The sequence below is a fragment of the Aquarana catesbeiana genome, linkage group LG04 (genome assembly GCF_042186555.1).
Source record: "Aquarana catesbeiana isolate 2022-GZ linkage group LG04, ASM4218655v1, whole genome shotgun sequence".
In the NCBI taxonomy this organism is placed as follows: domain Eukaryota; kingdom Metazoa; phylum Chordata; class Amphibia; order Anura; family Ranidae; genus Aquarana; species Aquarana catesbeiana.
In genome coordinates, this window is record NC_133327.1 from 15391259 (window position 1) to 15413652 (window position 22394).

A 22394-nucleotide genomic window follows, 5' to 3' on the forward strand; every position below is an offset into this window, starting at 1 on the left:
ATTCAATACAGGAGGAATCAGAGGGCCCTGCTCGTTAGAGCTTACAATCTAGGATGCATTAAGGTGAAGAAAACATGTACCTTTACAACCCCTTTAATGCCCCAACCTGTGGCAGATCGCATTCTAGAAGGTGGTCAGCAGTCAGCTGGGGGTTTGATATATTGACTATTTTAACCCTAAAAAGCCAGCACCACCAACTGCGGGCAATGCAGAAATGGGGGGGGCTGCACTGCAACTGTCACTTGAAAGGGTCGCGTTCAGTGGTAGTACAGGGGTATAATTTTTGCTGCAACAGCGAAGCAACGTGCCCAGCAACAACCCCTCCCGGCTGCTGTATTGGTATAAGGGGGAGGTGGTAAACCAAGGCCCTAGAATTATTGCTCTCACTTCAGTGTGTGCAGGGATACCTAATATGTGGTGCAATTGTTTCCTACACTTTATTGCTATCACACTGGAACTGAAAAGCCTCATGTATCAAAAACCTAAAATAAAGTTATTTATATAATTTTTTTATAATGTGTGGTGTATGTATAATAAAATTAAAAAAAAAAAAAATATATATATATCTATATCTATATAGATAGAGATATATAATCTCTCTCTCTCTCTCTCTCTCTCTCTCTCTCTCTCTCTTTCTCTCTCTCTCTCTCTCTCTCTCTCTCTCTCTCTCTCTCTCTCTCTCTCTCTCTCTCTCTCTCTCTCTCTCTCTCTCTCTCTCTCTCTCTCTCTCTCTCTCTCTCTCTCTCTCTCTCCATACTATATTACAAAATTATTGGGACACCGGTCTTTACACGCACATTAACTTTAATGGCATCCCAGTCTTAGTCCGTAGGGTTCAAAATTGAGTTGGCCCACCCTTTGCAGCTATAACAGCTTCAACTCTTCTGGGAAGGCTGTCCACAAGGTTTAGGAGTGTGTCTATGGGAATGTTTGACTATTCTTCCAGAAATGCATTTGTGAGGTCAGGCACTGATGTTGAATGAGAAGGCCTGGCTCACTATCTCCACTCTTATTCATCCCAAAGGTGTTCTGTCGGGTTGAGGTCAGGACTCCGTGCAGACCAGCCAAGTTCCTCCACCCAGACTCACTCATCCATGTCTTTCTGGACTTTGCTTTGTACACTGGTCCAAATCATTTGGTTGGGGGGGGGGGGGATTATGGTCAGGACCGTCTTTATTATTGATTGGACCCTAGGAAACATTTTCTTGGGCCCTCCCAAATCCATTTAACTATTTGGGGGCAGTGCAGGCTCAAGGGGCAGCTGCTTTGGCCTCCACAACAACTGGGCCCAGAGCAGCTGGCCCTTATTATGGTGTGGGGTTGTTTTTCAGGGGTTGGGCTTGGCCCCTTAGTTCCAGTGAAGGGAACTCTTAAGGCGTCAACATTCCAAGACATTTGGACAATTTCAAGTTCCCAACTTTGTGGAACAGTTTGGGGATGGCCCCTTCCTGTTCCAACATGACTGCACACCAGTGCACAAAGCAAGGTCCATAAAGACATGGATAAGCGAGTTTGGGGTGGAGGAACTTGACTGGCCTGCACAGAGTCCTGACCTCAACCCAATAGAACACCTTTGGGATGAATTAGAGCGGAGACTGCGAGCCAGGCCTTCTCGTCCAACATCAGTGCCTGACCTCACGAATGCGCTTCTGGAAGAATCGTCAAACATTCCCATAGACACGCTCCTAAACCTGGACAGCCTTTCCCAGAAGAGTTGAAGCTGTTATAGCTGCAAAGGGTGGGCCAACTCAATATTAAACCCTATGGACTAATGCCCCGTACACACGGTCGGACATTGATCAGACATTCCGACAACAAAATCCTCTAGGATGTTGGCTCAAACTTGTCTTGCATACACACGGTCACACAAAGTTGTCGGAAAATCCGATCGTTCTGAACGCGGTGACGTAAAACACGTATTGATGAACACGTGATAGATATATAATCAGACACGCACGCATTTTTCTTTTTAATTTCTGGCAGTTAAGTAGTTACTTTAGTCATTTGGCAACCACACCTTTTTTTTTTTTTTTTGACACAGGTACAGTGCTTTCATTAGTGCCCCCGGCGCTTTTCTTTTCCAATGCAACAGCGGCAGAATTCGCAGGACTTCCCGCAAACGTGGTGTAGCATTAATCCCTCCTGCATGAATACCTCTCTGCCTGTAAATCCTCATTTGTCAGCACGCTGTCTGAGATCTGAGGAGCTTCTCAATGGTGGGTTCTCTGGCAGCCTTTGCTAACTCGGGCTTTTGGCTGTAATGCAGATCTACCACTTAGGATTCAAATAGACAGGAAGGCCCGAGGCAGGGAGGTGAGTCAGTAAGATTGTCAGCACTCTACGAAGACCCCGTGTCACCTGGAGCCGGGATGAGATCTGGGCCCTGTAAACAGGAGTGCTGTTAGAAATCATGGGGGTCTCATACAGCCTACCTGACAGGGCCCTGCACAACCCCCCCCCCCCAAAAAAAATATCAAAACCATATTTTCACTAAAAATACATTAAGCCCTGGTTTACATTAATACGGCTTTGAAAACGCACTACTTCAGCGCAATTTCAAAGCCGCAAATCAGTGCGATTTATACGTACGATTTCATTGCATCTTGCGACCTCGTTTAAACGAAGTCTATGCACATCGCAGTGAAATCGGCAAAAACCTGCAATATGAGTCGCAGCAATTTCAACGGTTCCATTGCAAGCAATGGGGTGCGATTTTTCATGTGATTTGGAACGGTCAAATCGCACCGGTGTCAACAGGGGCTTAAATCACTGTTATGCCGCGTACACACGGTCGGACTTTTCAAACGGACTTGTCCGACGGACCAAATCCGGTGGACAATCCGATCGGTGTGTGGGCTTCACCGGACCTTCAGCTGACTTTTCCAGTCGCAAATCTGACGGACTTTACATTTGGAACATGCTTCAAATCTTTACGTCGTAACTCCGCCGGACCCAGAAATCCGCTCGTCTGTATGCTAGTCCGACGGACAAAAACCGACGCTAGGGCAGCTATTGGCTACTGGCTATCAACTTCCTTATTTTAGTCCGGTGTACGTCATCACGTACGAATCTATCGGACTTTGGTGTGATCGTGTGTAGGCAAGTCCGGTCATTAGAAAGTCTGTTGGACTTTTGTAGCTGAAAAGTCCGACCGTGTGTACGCAGCATAAGGCCTCTTTCACACTAACGATCCGTATGTCCGTTTTTCATCCTTCCGTTTTCGGATGAAAAACGGACATACATGAATCTCTATGGAGCGTCGGATGTCAGCGGTGATGTGTCCGCTGACATCCGACCCGCTCCGATCCGAAAAGTGTAACGGAGGAAAAACCTACTTTTCCATCCGTTTTCGGATCGGATCGGGTGACGACGGACACTACGGTCCGTCATCATCCGATCCCCCCATAGGGGAGAGCGGCGCTCTGACAGGTCCGTCGCTGCACAGTGTGCAGTGATGCACCTGTCATCTTCCTGTTCAGCGGGGATTGGCGGAGTGATCCCCGCTGAGCAAGCGGATGTTCACGGGGCGGATCATCACTGATCCGCCCCGTGAGAAAGAGCCCTTAGAGAACACAAACATAACCCAACTTACAAAATTTCTGCTTAAATCCTTAAAGATAAAACTGTGTTGAGTTAATAAATAAAGCTCTGTGTGTAAATGAGGCATTGGGGGTCATTCACTGTGGCTGTGGCCTGTACACTGTGAATGTGGCTATTGCTGTGCGCAGGCAGCCTATGTTACGCTGTGGGGACGCCGCAGCTGTATGAACACAGCCGCAGATCCTAATTTTGATGGAGGTGTATGGCCCCCGAACACTGACAGTGTGTGTTTGGGGCCACTCACCCACACCGGGTCACCTGGATGCCGCTACATCCTCTTAGCGTAACACACGATCGGGCATGCCGACAACAAAATCCTGTATTTATTACCGACGGATGTTGGCTCAAACTTGTCTTACATACACAGGGTCACACAAGTGTTGTCGGAAATTCTGAACGTCAAGAACTCTCTGAGGATCTGAAAAAAAGAATTGTTGCTCTACATAAAGGTGGCCTAGGCCAGTGATGGCGAACCTCGGCACCCCAGATGTTTTGGAACTACATTTCCCATGATGCTCACCTACACTGCAGAGTGCATGAGCATCATGGGGAATGTAGTTCCAAAACATCTGGGGTGCCAAGGTTCACCATCACTGGCCTAGGCTATAAGAAGATTGCCAAGATGCTGAAACTGAGCTGCAGCACGGTGGCCAAGACCATACAGCGGACAGGACAGGTTCCACTCAGAACAGGCCTCACCATGGTCGACCAAAGAAGTTGAGTGCTCGTGCTCAGCGTCATATCCAGAGGTTGTCTTTGGGAAATAGATGTATGAGTGCTGCCAGCATTGCTGCAGAGATTGAAGGGGTGGGGGGGTCAGCCTGTCAGTGCTCAGACCATACGCCGCACACTGCATAAAATTGGTCTGCATGTCTGTCATCCCAGAAGGAAGCCTCTTCTAAAGATGATACACAAGAAAGCCCGCAAACAGTTTTCTGAGGACAAGCAGACTAAAGACATGGATTACTGGAACCATGTCCTGTGGTCTGATGAGACCAAGATAAACGTATTTGGTTCAGATGGTGCCAAGCGTGAGTGGCCACACAGATGATAGCCGGTCATTTGCTCTGCACCTCCTGCAATCAGAAGATGTCTTGCATTCTTTTAACAGAATACGAGGCTTTCTGCGATTGGAGGAGGGGAGATCGCGTGGAATCCGCTGCAGTCTCCTCTCCCCCCCAGCAGTGATCACTCAGACTTGTAACGTTGTAGCAAGTCAGTAGGGGCTGATCTGTGTCAGACATTTGGGAACCCAACCCAGTACTGCACAGACACATGGATTTATGTGACTGTGTCATCGGTCCTGTGCCAGTATCTCAGTCCTGGAAGTAGACGGTCATCCTGGTTAACAGCTGAGCAAAGATGGCGCTGTCCTTCTGGAGCGAGAGGCAGTGTCAAGGGAAGTACTGTGATCTCTGTGAAGGATACCTGGAAGTGTTACACTGATACATTACTGAGCATGCAAATACGTGACATGGAAATATATGTGATGCTAGGACCGTTTTTATTATATTTTTTATTACTATTATTTATTTTTATTGATTTTATTTTTTTATTATATAACATTTAAAACTTATGGGACAATAATTATTAAACACTGATGTTAGAATGAAAACTGTTTAATGTAGTTGATGATATTGAACATTTCCAGGGACAGGTTAGAGCCGGTGAGGAGCCGCAATCCAGTGGTGGTTGACGATCACAGGCAATGTATATGGATAGCAGTACCTGGTGCATTGCCATTGACACCTCCCATAGACCTGTACAGTTACCGTCTCTCCATCCTGTTTCCAACGGCTTACCTACCTAATCCGGTATTAAACATAATTGCAGATCCTGCTTCCCTCCCCTTCCTACGGCATTTCCAAAGCGCCTGTTTCTTTTGCCAGCCTGTTCTATTGAGTACATTTATGTTAAAGCGTATGTCAAACAAATTTTTTTTCCCCATCTATTTTTGCCTTCCCTGGTTCTCCCACCCCATCAACATTTTAATAACCTAATATTTTTTTCAATAAAACCTTTTCTTTTTTTCATGACAAACCTTATTTTAGACCTTGTGATGACATATCTGGCTCTCTGTGCTTCTCTATGCAATCCAGGCAGAGCATGGCTGATGGGAGGGGCCGCAGTGTGCTGTACATAGCTTTCTGAAAACATCACCCTGCCTCGGGGTTCCTTTTAAGAGCCCTTAGTCCTGATGCAAGCAGTGGAGGAGTTATGCAAATATCAAAATGCTTTGATGGGTGGGTGTCAGTCTGGAGGAGTGGGCGTTCCTAGGGAAGGTTCTGCATGTAGACCACCGCAGGTAATGCCCCCATGTGATGCTGAGCCTCTATGATTAAAAGAACTGAAATCCAATGAATGAAAGGGATGGGCCAGGATCAACCAAGGAAAGGGCTAGATTAGTGGTCTCCAAACTGCGCCCCCTGGAGGCCTGATGTGGCTTTATGCTTGCCCTTATCTGGCCCTTGGGTCGTATTCCACCAACTGGCACCAATAATAGAGCACTATTCCCCCTACTGACGCCAATGGTGGAGCACTATTCCCCCTACTGACACCAATGATGAAGCACCATTCCCCCTACTGACACCGATGATGGAGCACCATTCCCCCTACTGACACCGATGATGGAGCACCATTCCCCCTACTGACACCGATGATGGAGCACCATTCCCCCTACTGACACCGATGGTGGAGCACCATTCCCCCTACAGACACCAATGGTGGAGCACCATTCCCCCTACAGACACCAATGGTGGAGCACCATTCCCCCTACAGACACCAATGGTGGAGCACCATTCCCCCTACAGACACCAATGGTGGAGCACCATTCCCCCTACAGACACCAATGGTGGAGCACCATTCCCCCTACAGACACCAATGGTGGAGCACCATTCCCCCTACAGACACCAATGGTGGAGCACCATTCCCCCTACAGACACCAATGGTGGAGCACCATTCCCCCTACAGACACCAATGGTGGAGCACCATTCCCCCTACAGACACCAATGGTGGAGCACCATTCCCCCTACAGACACCAATGGTGGAGCACCATTCCCCCTACAGACACCAATGGTGGAGCACCATTCCCCCTACAGACACCAATGGTGGAGCACCATTCCCCCTACAGACACCAATGGTGGAGCACCATTCCCCCTACAGACACCAATGGTGGAGCACCATTCCCCCTACAGACACCAATGGTGGAGCACCATTCCCCCTACAGACACCAATGGTGGAGCACCATTCCCCCTACAGACACCAATGGTGGAGCACCATTCCCCCTACTGACACCAATGGTGGAGCACCATTCCCCCTACTGACACCAATGATGGAACACCATTCCCCCTACTGACACCAATGGGGGAGCACCATTCCCCTTATTGACCCCATTCACCCCACTGCCATATAAACAAAAGGTGGGGCAATTTCTACTCCCACTGGCCAGACACCCCCCCCCCCACACAAAATCTGAAGGACAGTAAACTTTGCTTAGACAGTTTGGAGACCCCTGGGCTGGATGATGCTGGATGTCCTCCAGGAAATGAGGCCGGCTTTAGCTGACTTGCTGTGGCTTCTAATGAACTTCCTGAGAAGCTCTGATGGCACACCATAGAATCCTTTTTTAGGTGAAGCATGCAAAGCTCCTTGCTGATGTGTTTCAACCAAAATTGGGAAAACCCTGAGGCTTTGGCCCAATTTTGGTGAAACGCGTCATAAAGAAGGTCCCAGATGGTATTGTTCGTTTGGAACAATAAAGCTTCACCTACAGTGTTTTTTACCTTGTGTCACAGACTTTGGGCACCTAGCTAGCCGAGAAGGTGAGTGAGAGTTGGGAGTGGCAACCTTTTTGCTTAGAAATTAATGTTCGTGGTTGAGGATTATGGCAGGTGGTGTGACACTATTCCTCCCATTAAAACTAATGATGGGGCACTGGTGCCAGGGCATTCTCAACTCCTACTGGCTACAATATCACTATTCTGTACTCCTACTCCTGGACCTCTCTGCTGCCTTTGATACAGTTGACCACCCCCTCCTCCTCAAAAAACTCCACGTCTTTGGTCTCCGTGACTGTGCTCTTCGCTGGTTCTCTTCCTACTTATGCAACCGCACCTTTAGCGTTACTTACAATACTACTTCCTCCTCTCCCTTTCTCTGTTGGGGTCCCCCAAGGTTCTGTTCTTGGACCTCTCCTATTTTCGACACCCAAATCTATTTCTCTACCACTCAACTCACTCCTTCAATCTCTTCATGTTTTGCTAATTTACTAATTTACTAACAGATATATCAGATATATCAGTCTGGATGTCACACCACTTCCTCATACTCAGTCTATCCAAAACCAAACTTGTGATTTTTCCTCTCCCTCGTGCCCCTTCCCCTGATCTCTCTGTCAAAATCGATGGGACAACTATAAGCCCATCCCTGCATGCCAAGGTCCTAGGTGTAGTCCTGGACTGTGAACTCTCCTTTAAGCCCCACGTCCAATCGCTGTCCAAATATTGCCGTCTCAACCTCCGCAACATCTCCAAAATACGCCCCTTTCTAACCAACTTCACTACATTGTTCCCTGACTTCTGGCTTGGCTGACTATCCCTTCCGGTTACTGAACTTTGGCTATGTTTTGACTACGTTTGTTCTTTTTACTTTTATTATTAAACAAGTGTGATTTAATTGCACTTCTGTCTCGGTCTGATTTCATGGTTTCCGACACTCCTCCCATGCTCGCCTCCAGGACTTTTCTAGAGCCTCTCCAATCCTATGGAACTCCTTACCCCAATCTGTCCGATTATCTCCTACTCTATTAGCTTTTAGACGATCCCTGAAAACCCTCCTTTTCAGAGAAGACTATCCTACCCACAACTAGCAACTGTATTTTCATTTTCTCCATCTGATCATCCCCCACAGTTATTACCTTTTTGTTCCACTTGACTCTCCCTTCTAGATTGTAAGCTCTAATGAGTAGGGCCCTGTGATCCCTCCTGTATTGAATTGTATTGTAACTGTACTGTCTGCCCCCATGTTGTAAAGCGCTGCGCAAACTGTTGGCACTATATAAATCCTGAATAATAATACAATCCGCCCCCCCTCCCTTATGAACTGTAAACAAAACTCTTTGACGCGTTTCACCCAAAATTGGGATAACCCTGAGGCTTTGGCCCAATTGTGGTGAAACGCATCGAAAAGAGGGTCCCAGATAGTGGTGTTTGCTCGAAACAATAAAGCTTCACTCACGGTATTTTATGGTGTGTCAACCACTTGGGCACCTAGCTAGCCAAGAGGGTGAGTGGGAGTTGGGAATGGCGGATAACCTTTTTGCTTAGAGATGAATGCTCTAGGTTAAGGATTATGGTCAATGAATGACAATTGTCACAAATGCGTCCAACATCATTCATTACTTGTTCATCCAATTTTTTTGAAGAACAAATTTTCACTTTGTGTCCTTATTTTCCGCAGATCTGGAAGACTGGTGGATGTTATTTCTTTGGCGGAAACATGGAGACTGTGGTTTGGGAGTGTGGTTAGCACCTGGTAATCTGCTAAGGAGAAATTATGAACCCATGTCTAAGGAGGACACCGAATGATCCCAGTCTTCTGACCGCAGGGAACGTGTCGTAAAGCCCTCTATGATCAATGCGTACTGGAAGCCCCGTCACAAGAGCCGTCCATCCATGGGACTGTGGAGGACAGCTAGGATTTGAAGGACACTATGGCTCTGTATGGATCCATCATGGCCGTCTTCTTCTTGATGTCTTTTGCTCTCGTCCAAGGAGCCATAGGACACAGCCTGTTTGCTTGTGAGCCCATCACGCTAAGAATGTGTCAGGACCTTCCGTACAATACCACCTTCATGCCCAATCTCCTCAACCACTATGACCAACAGACGGCAGCTCTGGCCATGGAGGTGAGTTTTTCTCTTCTTCAAAGAAAATGTCCAGCTTGTATCCTGTTGATTCATAACACTTAAATTGGACCTATATTTCAAGCTAGACTTTCTCCAACCTTTTTAATATGGGAGAACCCTTAAAATCACTTTCAAGTCTCAGGGAACCCCTGCTACTAATTACTATATCTACACCTTGTGGTACATGGAGGTCAGTGGGAAGAATGTCCCTTACATTGGTGATCAGTGGGAAGAGTGTTCCTTTAATTGGAGGGCAATAGGAAGAATGTTCCTTTCATCAGAGGTTAGTGGAAGGAATGTTCCCTACATTGGCGTTCAGTGGGAGGAATGTTCCCTACATTGGTGGTCAGTGGGAAAAATGCCCCTTACATTGGTGGTCAGTGGGAAAAATGCCCCTTACATTGGTGGTCATTGGGAAGAATGTTCCTTACTTTAGTGATCAGTGGGAAAAATGTTCCTTACATTGGAGATCAGTGTAAAGAATATTCCTTGCATTGGTGGTCAATGGGGAAAAATTATTCTTATATTTGAGGTCAGTGGAAAGAACGTTCCTTATATGAGGTTAGTGGGAAAAATTCTCCTTATATTGGTGGTCAATGGAAAGAACGTGCCTTACATTCGAGGTCAGTGGAAGAAATGTCCCTTACATTGGTGGCCAGTGGAAAGAATTTTCCCTATATTTGAGGTCAGTGGGAAGCATGTTCCTTATTTTTGTGGTTAGTTGGAAAAATTCTCCTTACATTGGTGGTCAGTGGGAAGAAAGTCCCTTACATTGGTGGTCAGGGGGAAGAATGTCCCTTACATTGGTGGTCAGGGGGAAGAATGTCCCTTACATTGGTGGTCAGTGGGAAGAATGTCCCTTACATTGGTGGTCAGTGGGAAGAATGTCCCTTACATTGGTGGTCAGTGGGAAGAATGTCCCTTACATTGGTGGTCAGTGGGAAGAATGTCCCTTACATTGGTGGTCAGTGGGAAGAATATCCCTTACATTGGTGGTCAGTGGGAAGAATGTCCCTTACATTGGTGGTCAGTGGGAAGAATGTCCCTTACATTGGTGGTCAGTGGGAAGAATGTCCCTTACATTGGTGGTCAGTGGGAAGAATGTCCCTTACATTGGTGGTCAGTGGGAAGAATGTCCCTTACATTGGTGGTCAGTGGGAAGAATGTCCCTTACATTGGTGGTCAGTGAGAATAATGGTCCTTACATTGGTGATCAGTGGGAAAAACTCTCCTTACATTGGAGGCCAGTGAGAAGAATGCCCCTTACATTGCTTGTTAATGGGAAGAATACTTGCTATACAGCTAGCTAAAATGACCATTGGTGTCAGTGTTTTTTTTATCTGAGAGGAAGAAATTAGTCATTAGTCCACCTGACAATAGCTCGATCTGCTTTTTCTTTCCAGAGGGATGGTGTCATCTTTGTTCAGGCATCATCTAAGATCACTATCCCACTTCCTGGACTGAGATGCCAGCTCAGAGATAACACAATCATGTAAATCCTATTGCTGCGTGACAGAGCTGTGTAAATCGGAGGAATGGATTGTTTATTTTTCTCTTTGGAGTTTAGCACTGCAATTTTGATTACGATTACTCTCAGCTTTTTTGAAAGGTTGACACACAAATATACAATATATGTCAAATTTGGGTTGAAAAGTCATTTTTTTGGCTCCCCTCTAATTTTATCAGCCACCAAGTACATTGTTGACCAGGTATCATCTGATCCTGTGGGATACCTAGAGGGTCGGTCTTTCTTTGTATGCAGAAGCCCTCATCATGAAAACCCATGAAAGAGTTAAAAGAACCCGTCTAGTGACATTCCCAGCTTGGAGGACTGTTGACTGGTAAACGCTGTATATGGGGGCTTTCTCTTTGAAGTCAGGATCAAAAAATATTTTGGTGTCTGGAACCTCAGTGTTATTGGATGTTTCCCAGGAGTCCTCACCATCTGATTTGTGAACTGAGGTTTTCTGATTTTTGACAGAAAGTTTCTGTAGTTTTTGAATTGGGAACGCTGGGCAAGCTAGGGGTCCACCAGAAATGGAATCTTAGTTATGGGCTGACTCCATAGCTATGCATTGTTCACTACGTCAGTGGTTCTCAACTTTGAGTGGGACCAGGGCCCAGTAGATTCTTCCAAAACCTTCAATGCCCCTATGGAATAAAAATGTTTTATGCTCCCGCAATAGCAGTATGGAAAGCAAAATATATATTGAAATACTGGAGTGCTCTGGATGGGGCTGGATGTCACTGTGGGTGGATGGGGGCTAGGGGACTTGGTGGCCCTGTAGCGGATGAGGTTTTTGGAAGGAACTGGAGGCAACTGTGGGGAATAGAGACTCTAGAGGGGGCTAGAGGTCCCAGGGACTGGGGGGCACTTGGGGACACTGTTAAAGGCTGGGGGTACTATAGGGAGTTGGTGGTCTTTCCAACAGACTGGAGTGCACTGCAGGGACTGGGGGCATTGTGAGACACTGTTAGAGGAAGGGGGTACTGTGGGGGGCTGGAGGTCTCTCCGGCAGACTGGAGTGCATTGCAGGAACTGGGGGGGGGGGGGCATTGTGGGACACTGTTGGGAGCTGGAGGAACTGTGTGGGGAATGGGGGGTCTCCCCAGAGACTGCAGTGCACTACAAGGACAGGGTGGGGCATTATTATGGGATACTTTTGGAGGCTGGGGGTACTATGGGAGCCTGAAGGTCTGTTTAGGAGGATGAAGTGCACGGCAGGGATTGGAGGGACATTGTGGTACACTGATAAAGGCTGTAGGTACTTTGGGGGGGGGGGCCTAGAGACTCTGCAGCAAACTAGGGGGGCACTGCAGGGGGCTTGGGACACTGTGGGAGGTAAGGGGACTAAGGGCACCGTGGGAGGTTGAGAGGAACTGCTGGCAGCTATGGGAGCTGAGAGGCAATGAAGAAGGTTAGGGGATTATCAGCTAGCTGAAGGCCGGGTAGGAGGGAGGCAGCCCAGTTGTGGGCCATGGCTTGGTGAATGAGAACAACTGCCCTACATTTTATCACCAATTCAAGGATACGTTATCTCTTGCAAATGTTGTCTAAATACAAGAAGTACATTTATTCTTACTTGAGTCTTGCTTTGTAAATATATTTTTATTTTAGATTCGTGCAGTAATCTAATGGGAAACTTTACCTCTGGTGCATTGGAAGCCCATTCGTTTACATGGGCTGCCTTAGTGAAACGCATGGTAATGTGCAGATAACGCAAGTGCTTTAACACAACGCCATGGCCTGAATGGGCCTTAAAGTGAAGGGTTACAAAGAAGATTTGATAACCCGTCTTCATGGTAACCTTCTGTTTAGGGCTGTTTCTGTCTTCGACGTTCCCAGGGGTGGAGATCTATAGAAACAGATGGAAGGAAATCGGAGAATCCTGCACCTGCGTCTCGGTGAATGTATAGCTGGGTGTGACAGAGGGGGAAGAGTCCTGAGCCTTCAATGAGAGGTGGATGTGAGAGGATGGCTTGGTAGTGTGGTCTTACGCTCTTGAGCAGGATGGAATTAACCAGGTGTTGGATGCATGGACATGTTCCAATGGTTCACATCAAACACCAGTGTATGGGAAGTTCTGGGTCACCGAGTCCCTGTACCACCTGAGGCCTGACTTGGTGATTAGGCTGGATGGATATAACATTAGTTGGGTTTACTTACTAATCTAAAGGGCCCTTTGTCACTGAAGGCACACATTGACCCAACAAGGGTGGATGGCTTTCATGTACAGTACACGGGAATCTTTGAAAGGGGAACCCTTTGGCCCAGGGCAGCTGTCAGCAAATCTGTGACAAATGTGACTGATCCCAAATTTTGCCTGCTTTGTGAATATGCTTTTTAAAAAAAAAAAAAATCATATATGGTATATATTTTTATTGAAGGAAGATCTGAAGATCCTACCTATCCGCACATACCCCATCAGGGATAATATGCTTCACATACAGTCCCTCAGTGTAGCCCTAATGGCGGAGCTGATATTGGCGATGTTGCAGCGACTATCATTGACAGAGGGGATCCTAATTGTGAGATCTCTCTATGAAATGCTGACCCCTTTTTTTTTTTTTTTCTTTTTTTTTTGGCAGTTACCCTGAAGCGGTACAGAAATTGATTTATGGTCTGACCATCCTCAGGCTTTCCCCTCCATACTGCTCAAACCTGCTGTACGTCCCTCCTTCAAAAGAGAGCCATAAAGGTTATCATAGAAAACATACATACCGTTTAACATCGCAGACCTTTTGTTTGATCTGGTTTGTCAAGCTGTGCTTGTCACTGACTGCTGACTATATCCAGGAGAAAGACAAGACCTGTTTTTAGATTGTACAAATTAGTAGATTCCGCGCTTAGATGTAGGCTGGGCTGCTACCTCCCCTGGGGGGGGGGGGGGGGGGGGGGCTCCAAAATGGGGGCACCAACAGTGTGTAAAAATATATATGCAAGTATAGGGGTGAGTGGCGCTGCCCGTCGCCTGAAGAGTGAACCTCCTGGGTGAGTCACTCTTCTCAGGTGAGAGTGCAATTTACCAAGTAACAAGCCGTGAGATATGTCAATGTGTGAATCTAGTGTATTTAAAAGGGTTCTCACCCTATATCCTATACCAAAGAGGTGTATATATTTAGTGCTCTATTAATTGTTTGGTTACAGAGTTGTGTATAGGTTCCAACCAGTACCGTAAAGGTAAAAAATGTGAAAATCGATATACAAAATCCAATATGAGAAAATTGCATCCAGAAAATTAATCACCAAAATTCATCAGAAAAAAATTCACCCTAAATGTTCCTCACAGAAAAAAAAAATACATGTGCAAAAAAATCTAAAAAAGTAAGTCCAGTCTTTGTAGAGCCAATAACAAAATTCTAAGTGACTTGTGCTGGTATCCAAAGTGACTCGTGGATATAGTTAGCCACAAATCTTGTGCATATATTTAGCCACAAATCTTGTGCAAATAGTGAAGTAACTTCCGTGCTCCCTTTCAGTTCCACACTCACCAGATCATAGCACCCCTGCAGAGGTAAAGCGCATGTAGTGAGTGTATGGTAGTATCCAGAGCGATCACCTACTCTTTGAAACATCCAACCTGAAGGAGGTTCATCTGACTCAGTGCTTTGCAGTTGTCATTGTTGAGCTTCAGACAGCGGTATTATTTTCCTTACTAGTAAATCCTCCTCATCGTCATCGCTTAGGTTGTCTTTTAGTGTGTCTGTGTGTATGTATGTTTGTATGTACAGTATATGTGCAGGACTACTATTAGAAATCATGGGAGTTAGGCAGGCCATGGAAGACAGACAGGACATGGTTGGCCATGGGACACTGGCAGGTCATGGTTGGCCACGGGGAGACAGGCAGGTCATGGTTGGCCACGGGGGGACAGGCAGGTGATGGTTGGCCACGGGGGGACAGGCAGGTCATGGTTGGCCACGGGGGGACAGGCAGGTCATGGTTGGCCACGGGGGGACAGGCTGGTCATGGTTGGCCACGGGGGGACAGGCTGGTCATGGTTGGCCACGGGGGGGACAGGCTGGTCATGGTTGGCCACAGGGGGACAGGCAGGTCATGGTTGGCCACAGGGGGGGACAGGCCAAGGCCCCCCTGCTTCCCTAATAAGGCCTGGGCAGCCGTGTGTGTGTGTCTATCTATCCATCCATCCATCCATCCATCCATCCATCCATCCATCTATCAGAAGCCAATTAAACTACTAGTGATATTTTGGGTATTGTGAGTGGAATCTGGAGTAACCACAGGGTACCCACACAAGCATCTGGAGAATGTACAAACCCCATGCAGATACTGTAAGATCCAAGCCTTTATAGATAAAGGGCAAGGGTGAAGGGTGCTCACTATGTCATCTCTTACCACATATTTAAAGGGACCCTATCAAAATTTCCTTTACACCAGAGTCTGCATAAGAACCCCCACTTACATCAAGGTCCCCATCAGAGCCATCATTTACAACAGGTCCCCCATCAGAACCCCCTTACATCAGGATCCCCATCAGAGCCCCCTCTTACATCAGGGTCCCCATCAGAGCCCCCTTTTACATCAGGGTCCTCATCAGAACCCCCTTTTACATCAGGGTCCTCATCAGAACCCCCTTTTACATCAAGGTCCCCATCAGAACCCCCTCTTACATCAGGGTCCCCATCAGAGCCCCCTCTTACATCAGGGTCCCCATCAGAGCCCCCTCTTACATCAAGGTCCCCATCAGAGCCCTCCTTTACAACAGCTCCCCCATCAGAACCCCCTCTTACATCAGGATCCCCATCAGAGTCCCCTCTTACACCAGGATCTGAGCCCCCCTTGCATCAGAAGCGGAGACCATAGACAGCTGACCTGAATCCTCCATCGTATTTTGAGGCTATGCCACTTACTCTAGCTGCAGGCCAGATGTGGCCCTCCTAGTTTGGAGAACCCTAGTTTTATATCAACCTTAATTTCAACTCTGCCTTTTGAGCAAAAATATAAATAAGATCACACTATATTATATCAGAAGGATTCCGTTTTAACCCCCTCCCCCAACACATTATTTAACAAAAACATCCACAAATATGTGCATTTGTAACGGTTAACAATGCATAGAAACGCAGGAATGACAGTGGCGTTGAAAACCCATAACGCCCAGTGTGAATGAGGGATAAAAATGTGTGTAGTATTATTATTTTGTTGCCTCATTTGTTTTCCTTCTGGCGGTGTTAAATGAAATGTAGATTTAGTTGGTAAAGCCCAGCTCAGCGCTGTTTTCCTTTTTTCTTTCGTCAGAAAGGGATTTAGCGTTTTGCTGCTTCGTCGATGCATAACAAAGGCTAGCGTGACCACGCCGAACATAATTAATTGCTCTTTTTTTTCTTCTTTGTATCGTGTGAAGGAGTTTTCAGAGATTCCAGTAAATAGAATGCTGAGCTGTAATTCATCATCTTCACTCCAGTTACTTCATCTGGGTAAATGTTTGTTCTTTGATATGAATTGGGGCAGAAGTATTTTTAGGTTTTGGCCGGTACCATCTGGGATTTCTATTTGGGCCTGTACGCACCAGTGCGTGGTGTGCCATGGAACTTTTTTTGATGAAGCCCATGGGCCCCCGAGCCATCAAAAATGCTGCATGCCACACTTTTCTGTTCACCACATGGGTATATAAAGATAGAGTGAAGGAGATTTTCCTTATGGATCTAGAATTGGATTGGTGTAGGTGAAGCCTTTCATTCATTGATCGAGATAAAGAATCCCAAGGAGCAGATTAGCTCGGACAATGGCTCTGATCTCTCTGTTGGATGCAGCTCAGCTCCGGAGATTTCAGCACAACTCAGGGCATTGATCACGAAGAGGAACAATGGAGCAACTTATTGAACTAGGGAATGCTGGGAGGGGGGGACACAATACCCCATTCTCCCATCTCACAATGACACGGAGACCTCTGACTAGGCACAGCAGGGCTGCCTTCTCTATCCATCCTGAAAGAAAGGTGCAAAACAAAGGCCTCCTTCCTCCCCGCTCATCCTCTAGCCATACATGGCTTTCACTGCGAGGGAAAAAACCTTCACTACTTTAAGCATCACTTTCTCCGACACAAGGGACATTCGGCTAATTCCATCCTATTTATTGGCCGTATCTGCCCAGTGCCACCCTCCCCCTCTTAAATACTTTTATGGCACTTGTGTACATTAATTAGACTCCAAACGCCATGCACAATATTATATTTATATCAGGGCTAGACAAATCCCATGAGCCAGGTAACTCCTTTAAATATTACAGGTGGTACCTAACTTTTGGTGTTTTTTTTCTAGTTCAGCCCTTCTCAAACTTTGTACTCCAGAGGAACCCCTGACATAGTTTTTAGGTCTAGGTTAACCCCCCGCTAAAACCAATTAATGGTCAGTGGGAAAAAAATGCATTGGTGGCCTTTTGAAAGAATTCCCTCCAGTGGTGGTCAGAATGCCACCCTTACAGACAGTTAAAGAGACCATTGGTGTCCTGCAGCTGTTTTTGTCAAGTGGCATTGACCCCTGAACTATGGAAGAACCATCAATTTGGAGGTCAATCAACTGCAGCTCAAGAAACCCCTAGTAACCTCTGGATCTCCGTGGAACCCTGGTGGAGAAGTGCTGCTTTAGTTCTGGCTCCATGATTGGACAGAATGGCTTTTGAATTCCATATTAATTTGTCCATCTTTTGATATATTTAAAATTAGGCCTCTTGTCCTGTCCTTCAAATCAGGGCTTTCCAAACTACCCAAATAAAGGGCTAATTTAATGTCCTTCAGACTTTAGGGGGACCGAATCGTGGTCAGTGGGAGTAAATAAGTTACGTAGCACCTGTGGCCAGTAGGAGCAGGAATGGTGCCCCATCATTGGTATTAGTGGGAGGAATAGTACCCCATCGTTGGTGTCAGTGGGAGGAATAGTGCCCCATCATTGGTAGTGGTGGTAGGTATAGTGCCCCATCGTTGGTGCTAGTGGGAGGATCAGTGCCCCATCATTGGTGTCAGTGTAAGGATTAGTGCCCCATCATTGGTAGTAGTGGTAGGTATAATGCCCCATCATGGGTGTCAGTGGAAAGAATAGCGCCCCGTTATTGGTAGTAGTGTTGGGTATAGTGCCCCATTGTTGGTGTCAGTGAAAAAAATAGTGCCTCGTCTTTGGTGTCAGTGGGAGGAATAGTGCCCCAAGGGCCAGATAAAGGCAAGCAAAGGGCTACAACTGACCCACAGCTTGAAGACCACTGCTCTAAACTAAACCATTGCTTGTATTGATAATATTGTTTGATATTGATGAATTGCAAAGAATTGATTTCCAGCTAGCTGAAAAATTATGCAAACTATTTGCCATTGGTGATAATTTACTGTATGTACCAAAAATGTTGGGTGTCATTCAGCGCGTTAAATCTTCTGATGGCCCATGTATGGCCTTTACACGACTGAATCTGAGCTTTGCCCATGCAGGACAGATCTAATGGAACTTCAGCTGGTCCTCTCTCACAAACCCTGGGAACTTCCAGGAACTGTCTCTTCAGGGTGGCTCCAGGAAGACCATCCATGGCAGCATAACCACCCTAGAGGGGCATTGATTTTGTTGCGAGAGTCCTGCAAACACAAGATGCTAATATATACTTTTTTTTTTTTTTTTCAAGGGTTTAATAACCTTTTAAGCCAGTCCCAAGAGACATAAAAAGCCCAGCAGACTTTTTTTGTAACCCTTTTAATATTTTGAAAGGTCACCATTATCATTCCCCTGTCCTTTCACAGAGAGTGTGGCAATTATCTCCATAAACATTGGTATCGTTTCCGTCACCTACCCTTTAAAATTTGTCACTCCTGCAAGTCTTTCCAGTGACTGATAATCATCTCTGAATAGCCTGTTGTATTTGTAATTGCTCCCAGATTTGCAGATGCCCAACTTCCCTAGAGCCACCATCACCTTCATCCTACAGTAGAAGTGTTTGTTGTATCAACAGCCCCAGGTAAAAGTCAAGGCTATAAAATGTCCAGCCTGACCTGTAAATCAAGTGGGAGGATGGCTGTTCAGAAATTTCACCTGCTGTATAACTTTTCCGTCTTGTCCCGTGCTAATTCATTGTAGTTTATTATCACAGATCTGAGCCTAGCCCACCCTGAATGACACAAGTAGCAGAAACTGGACAAGTGTCCTGGAGCAAGGGAGGGGGCATCAAAGCCTGGTAACCGGTCATCGTAGGGCTGTGTGCTAGGAATATGGAGACAAACCTAAGTAAAGGTGCCTGCAGATGTCAGATAACATTTCCAGATTATATTGGATCGTATGTCTGTAAACACTTCTGACCTGTCCCGACTTCCTTTGGCCAGTGGATTGGCAGGTTCAGTTTTTCTGGCCGGTCTGTATTTTTTCTCTGGTACATTAGTTTGGGTGTATGGGGTACAATCACCTATGCCCCCAGGTATCCCTGTACCCCAAAACAACTCGTTGAGTTGCATTGACCTACAATGCAAGTGCGCTGAGATGGTACGTTCAAGTACCATTCAGAATGGTAGCACACCAACGTGCGTAAAAAACTCAAAAGGGGTTCCAAACCTTCCCACTACTCCATCCAAAATCATTGCCGTAATTCCACAAGTTGACCGCCATGTAAGAATAATTACCCAAATGATTGGGTAGACGGCAGAAAAATAAATTTGTGGGACGGGAAGGATTTCAGTGTCGATTATGCCATCTTATATTACTTGAATGACTGCAGACAATGTGCGTGCATATCTTTTGGACGTCAAGCATTATTCAATATTAACTTGCAAAATTTTTCTTGGCAAAGTACGTAATCTAGTGTTGGGAACGAGAATCCTATTCCTGTTCCCGTGTGGGTGCTTACCTTTGCCATTTTGGAAAGTACTCCAACGAAGTCATTTTTTGTAAAGCTGGGGAAAACGGACACTTGAAACTCCGTTAAGTGAGGAAATTAACAGTTATACACTTATCCTCCCCAATTTGACACAGCCTATCTTTGTCCTATAAGTTATTTTCTCCCCCGTTGGACCACGTAGACCCACCCTACACTGCGAAATTGGAGTCTGACTTCGGGACCAGTTTTTGCACAAAAACAGAAGACACGCATGATGCGTTTTTGCTCACAGTGCATCTCTTTCCAAGTCTGTCCAAGTAACGGGCTTCAAAATCTTAACACTCTGATTCAGGTTGCCTTTGATTCTACATAAAATGTTTCCGAGCACACCCTCCTTGTGCTGGCGCTGATCCCAGCATTAGGGCACATACCTCCCATATGTTCTGGAGTTGTCCGGTTCTGAAGCCCTCGTATGCCTGACAAAGGAGTCCTGCGTGGGTTCGAAACATTGCACTTATTCTGTTGTGATGTGATCTCTCTGCAATAAAAGTGGACTGCAATTGAAGATCCATGTTGTGCTGGCGAACATGTGTATTTATCGGTTCTAAAGCCCTTCTGCCACAAGGTCCGTGACCTCATATTCAAACTCACTGATGTTCAATTGGGGGACGATCCGGCAGCCTATCTACTTCACTTAACTCCTATGTCATCCAAACAGTGGCAGCTGGTGCTAAATTCTCCTCGGGTTGGCCCGTGGCCCCCACCCAGCCAGCCGCCACTGCTTCAAAAAAAGAAAACCCCATTGAAATCCCAGCATGCTGCATGTAAATTAGGGGCCAGACACATGGATTAGGGGGGTGGTGCCCCTGCGCCCTAAATGAGCGGCTGCCACTACATACAAACGTTATAAGAGGTGACCTACAATTCAAGACCTGCATCCCACTTTTCTGGAAGCAACCTATTGATCCCAGGATAAGTGTTTGATTACACAAAACTGAGGACATTCACAGAATGGAAGATATCCTTGCCTCTGCTAATCAGAGAGAAGTTTTGCAAAACATGGTTTTACTGGACCCAACCAACGATATACTTTTTCCGCTAGTTATATCGCAGACCTCGCCACCTAACTGGTCAGCTTATAGCCCACTCTCTTGGTGCTTTGATGGATACATTCTGGAAAGCTGCCTCTGCCTGCAAAGGCAGTTATATGGGACCCCTAGGGTCAAGCACCTGCTTGCACTTTTCCTATCCTCCAACTTCCCCACCTTCTTCCCTTTTTTTTCTTTTTTTTCTTCTACTCCAGAGACCCAGAATTATAGCTTTATATATAAGTGGAAGGCAAACCCTGATGGTGGAAGATGGGGGCCCCTGCTTTCTTTGTGGTTGGGAACCCTCTTGCAGTTAATTGTTATGTTCCAGAGTAGCCATTTTGTTTTTCCTTCTAGTACTTTTTGTACAGGGAGTTTTCCCTGAAGACATGTTGATTTAGTTTTTGAATAGTATCCTTATACTGTATATGCTGTATTTTGTATTTTGCTAAAAAACTTTAAATAATCTTAAAATAAATAGCCAATCGCCAATAAAACGCTTCCATGGGAGTAGGTCACATGCTGCCCCATACCAATATTAGGTTTTTGTCTTTGCTTTTGGTGGATAGAACGAAACGGTGGGAAGATTAAGGGAAGGCAATTATAAGCTGCTGCAGGGGTTGCTATTAAAGTGAACCAAGAGCTTTGACCTACATGAGCAATGCACAGGTTTACTTCAAGGTAGCCATCTTGGTAATCACAAGCTATGTTCTTGATTCTTGCATCGCTTGAGAGAACTGTCAAGCATGGCAACACGGCAGCTCCACTTGGCTAGACGCCATCTTTGTTCCTATAGAGAGCAGAAGAGATGAGCAGCGCTGGGAGACTTTTCAAGTGCTGCTTATGTCCTAGGAGGATTACACATTTTTCTAATCTGCTCAGTGGATGGCTCCTGTAGACAGTGGCCCTCAGGCAAGGTTACTTGCTCCTATAGACATGACGTCATCACCGGATCCCACCAAATAACCCGTCTCACGTATATCTGGGCAGCCTCAGCTTGTTTCTTTGTATACATATCCACAAACACAATAAGTATTTTTGTTTATAATGTCTGCAAAGGTTCTTGTCTATCCAGGTCATGGTGTATCTAGTAGTAGTTAGTGACATTCAACTATGCAGGTTCTTGTTAATAGACTGAATGTGACTAACTACTGCTAGATTTAGTTTACAACTTATTTTTTTGTTTGTGTTTATTTTACTAGTTCAGGTCCCAGACAGGGTGTAAATAGCAGTTTGTGGATTCCATTAGTATCTGATCATCATCTCTACACTACAATTTCTGTAATTGCTAAACACCTTGTATACAGAAACACCTGCTAATGAAGGGACATAGTGGCTTTGCTTTCAAGTGTATCTTTACTACAAAGTAGCCCCTTTACAGTGTGATTATGGCTTGTTTACACATACACCCCAGGGGCGATGCAGATAAGTATCATGATGTGGTGATGGATAGGAGTGGAGACGAGGACAAGGCCGACACCCGTCCCAGACGTCTCAC

General features: G+C 46.0%; 1 protein-coding gene across 2 annotated transcripts in view; it reads left to right on the plus strand.

Annotated features, from left to right (window-relative positions):
* FZD3 (frizzled class receptor 3) overlaps nt 1-22394 on the plus strand; it is a 118583-nt gene that overhangs the window by 17443 nt on the left and 78746 nt on the right. For both annotated transcript variants that reach the window (XM_073624864.1, XM_073624865.1), the window contains exon 2: nt 9058-9505. In XM_073624864.1, the coding sequence (XP_073480965.1) occupies nt 9311-9505 (195 nt within the window). In that variant the 5' untranslated portion in view covers nt 9058-9310. The remainder of the gene's footprint in view (nt 1-9057; nt 9506-22394) is intronic.